Source organism: Sturnira hondurensis, unplaced genomic scaffold, assembly GCF_014824575.4.
Source record: "Sturnira hondurensis isolate 20B ecotype Veracruz unplaced genomic scaffold, ASM1482457v3 Scaffold0022111, whole genome shotgun sequence".
Taxonomy (NCBI): domain Eukaryota; kingdom Metazoa; phylum Chordata; class Mammalia; order Chiroptera; family Phyllostomidae; genus Sturnira; species Sturnira hondurensis.
This window is the reverse complement of record NW_028094742.1, coordinates 7,793-11,010: the sequence shown is the minus strand read 5'-3', so window position 1 is coordinate 11,010 and position 3,218 is coordinate 7,793. Positions and strand designations below refer to the sequence as shown.

The 3,218-nt window shown below is 42.5% G+C and overlaps 1 protein-coding gene across 1 annotated transcript; it reads left to right on the top strand.

Moving 5' to 3' along the window:
- The first annotated feature begins 1,339 nt into the window (after nucleotides 1-1,339).
- LOC118978682 (olfactory receptor 2A25-like) lies at nucleotides 1,340-2,269 on the top strand. The gene has a single exon (XM_037034269.1). It carries the CDS (start codon nucleotides 1,340-1,342, stop codon nucleotides 2,267-2,269), a length of 930 nt encoding a protein of 309 aa, XP_036890164.1.
- The last annotated feature ends 949 nt before the right edge of the window (nucleotides 2,270-3,218 follow it).

Genomic DNA, 3,218 nt, shown 5'->3' with positions numbered 1-3,218 from the left:
AGCAGGGTGAAACTTTCACACTGTTGCTTATCAAACCTTGAAAATATTAACTTATGAGAAAATTTGAATGGAGAACTCATATAGGACCACAGGTGTGGATTTTTTGAAATCCTTATTTTAGTAAAATTCAGATGGCTGCTGGAACTGAAGAAGGATATGAAGTCAGACAGACAAGGAAACAGAAGCAGTGGTTTAATAGTTACAAGTGAAACCTCCGAATTCCCACCCTGGGACAAGTTCTTTCCTGAAGATTGAGAAATCACAGAAAGTAAAGATTTGTGGTTAATAATATATTCATGTTAGGGTTAAGCTATAAAATATGTTAAAGGTTGTAAGGATATGAATGTGTAGTTACAGCTTGAGCTCTTTCCTTGGATATTGAGCAGTAGCTTTAAATCCCAGGCCATGACCCAACAAGAAATCATACAACCAGCACTTTACTAATGAAATAGAGTAGAAAATAGTATAGAAAATAACAAGTACTGGGCACACTTGCACGTAATAATAGTACAAGTATAGGCATGTGCACATAACCTTGTATGTAACTATATATATACCATATACGTTACCCACACATACAGTCATAGAGTATGAATATTCATATAGGGTTAAGTGTGTGATGGGTAATATCTCACCATGAAACAGCATGATGAGAGTAGAACATCTTTGAGTACAAAAGTCAAAAGACAAAGTTCTCTCCCTTAAATGCAGCTAAAGTTGTGGCAGTCTGCCTGCCATGCTCTCAACTTAATTCAAGATGATGTTGCCAGTAAAAATTACAAGGCTGACCAATAAATCTTCTAATGAAGACACAAATCGGTGAGATCCCCTGATAGAAGGATCTCCCACAGGCTCCAGGTCCTCCTTCCCACCCTCGTGTGTGTGTGTGTGTGTGTGTGTGTGTGTGCAGATGCAGGCCCACAGCCCCCTCCCCACGGTGGCTGTATTTGCACTGGGAATCCTGACTCCTCTCAAGCAGACCTCTGAAGCAGTTGTGCTGACTGAGGAAAGTGTCCACTGAAAGTGTGCACTCTGAAAGTGTGCAGAGCAGGCGTGTTAACGTGTTAGGGACTGTGGTGGAACTTTGGAAATAAAGGTAAGATTCATGGAACAGTGTAATAGAACACTGGCATTTAATTTATCAAGGTGAAAAAATTTCCTTCTCTGTCATTTGCCATATATAGATAGTACTCACTTAGTAACTGATGAACAGGACAGAAATGTCACTGAAGATGTTTTCTGAGGGAAGAGACAATGACATACACAGGTCTACCATGTTAAACACCTCCCTTGGGCACTCAGACTTGATGAACCGTCTCCTTTGTTCCATCCCAGGAAAATGGGAGGCAACCAGACTTCTGTCACAGAGTTCCTCCTAGTGGGATTTCTCCTCAGCCCAACGATGCAGGTGCTCCTCTTTGGGATCTTCTCCATTTTCTATGCCTTCACCCTGCTGGGCAATGGGATCATCCTGGGACTCATCTCACTCGACTCCCGACTGCACACCCCCATGTACTTCTTCCTCTCCCACCTGGCCACTGTCGACATAGCCTTTGCCTGCACCACAGTGCCCCAGATGCTGGTCAACCTTCTGAGCCCAGCCCAGCCCATCTCCTATGCTGGCTGCATGACACAGACCTTTCTCTTCATGACTTTTGCTAGCACCGAATGTCTTCTTCTGGTGGTGATGTCCTATGACAGGTACGTTGCCATCTGCCTGCCACTTCGGTATTCTACCATAATGAGCTGGAGAGTCTGCCTCACCCTGGCAGTGACTTCCTGGACTATAGGGGTCCTCCCAGCCCTAGTACATTTCCTGTTACTTTTACCATTGCCCTTCTGTGGACCCCAGAAAGTGAATCACTTTTTCTGTGAGCTTCTGGCTGTTCTCAATCTTGCCTGTGCAGATACACACCTTAACGAGGTTGTGATTGTTGCTGGGGTAGTGGTGGTTCTGGTGGGACCAGTGTCCACTATTGTGGTCTCCTATAGTCACATTCTATGTACTATCCTGAAGATCCAGTCAGGAGAGGGGCGCTGGAAAGCTTTCTCCACCTGTTCCTCCCATCTATGTGTAGTGGGGCTCTTTTATGGCACAGCCATTATTACATATGCTGGACCCCTATATGGGGACTCTGAGGAGCACAATAACTACCTCCTCCTGTTTCACAGCCTTTTTAATCCCATGCTGAATCCCCTGATCTACAGTCTGAGGAACAGAGACGTCAATGCTGCTTTGAGAAGGAGGCTGGAAAAGGAGAGACCTTAATGAGAACCTCACTGATAAAAAATAACTGAATATATACAGACCCAATGTGTCTCCCTACCCAATATGTGCACAGGAATACAGAGACATGCTCTAGGCCTAGGGCATCCTTTTCCTGTTCTTGAACTTCTCCTGTGACTCTCTCCTGAGAAAGCCCATTTTGCTCCCTCTCTACAACGATGCTGCACAAGGAAATGAGTCCTTCTTCCACTTCTCTGCTTGGTGCATGCACTTGTAATATGGTCATGAGGGATATTCTGAATAAGATGAAATAAGTTTATGTATTTCATAATCAGCATTTGCAGACAAAATTTTATTGTATAAAGCAAGGTATTGGTAGAATTCATAAAATATAGGAGTTGATTTATAATTACAATCATATATCAATTATTGAAATATTTTAAATTTGGCAATGGTCATTTTCAAAAATGGGTCTACATTTAAAAAATTTGGTTGTTTTCATGCATATGAGTATGACAGTGATGTTTTCTGAGGCATCAATAACTTAAATTAAGAAGAGCAGGATCCAGGACTTCAGGGGAAAGAAGATTAAGGGTGTAACTCTGACAGAACTAACAACAAGAAGAGAATCCTGAAGGATGTCAGGTGAAACACACAGACACATTGGAACTTTCTCTGCTGTTGTGTTTCTCTGCCTTTTCAGTGCAGGTGTAGATCCGGGATGGTGGGGACGAGAGGAAGAAGACAGAATGGACATAGCTGAATGTCCCCGGGAGAATTAACATTATCTCTCATTGGTTTGGTCACTTGACTCCTATGAGACATGACCAAAATTGAGAACATTCTCACAAATAAGATCAGACTGTGTAATTGCCGTGATGGCTGTTTGACCAATGATAAGAGGCTATACATTATCAGTAATAATTTGCTTTTTAAAGTAAGAGATGTGAGGTGAGTTACAAAACCATTTGGCATGAAACTCCAACACAAT

Excerpts from the sequence above, each read along its gene's own strand:
- LOC118978682 (XM_037034269.1), top strand. The coding sequence starts at position 1,340 with ATGGGAGGCAACCAGACTTCTGTCACAGAGTTCCTCCTAGTGGGATTT.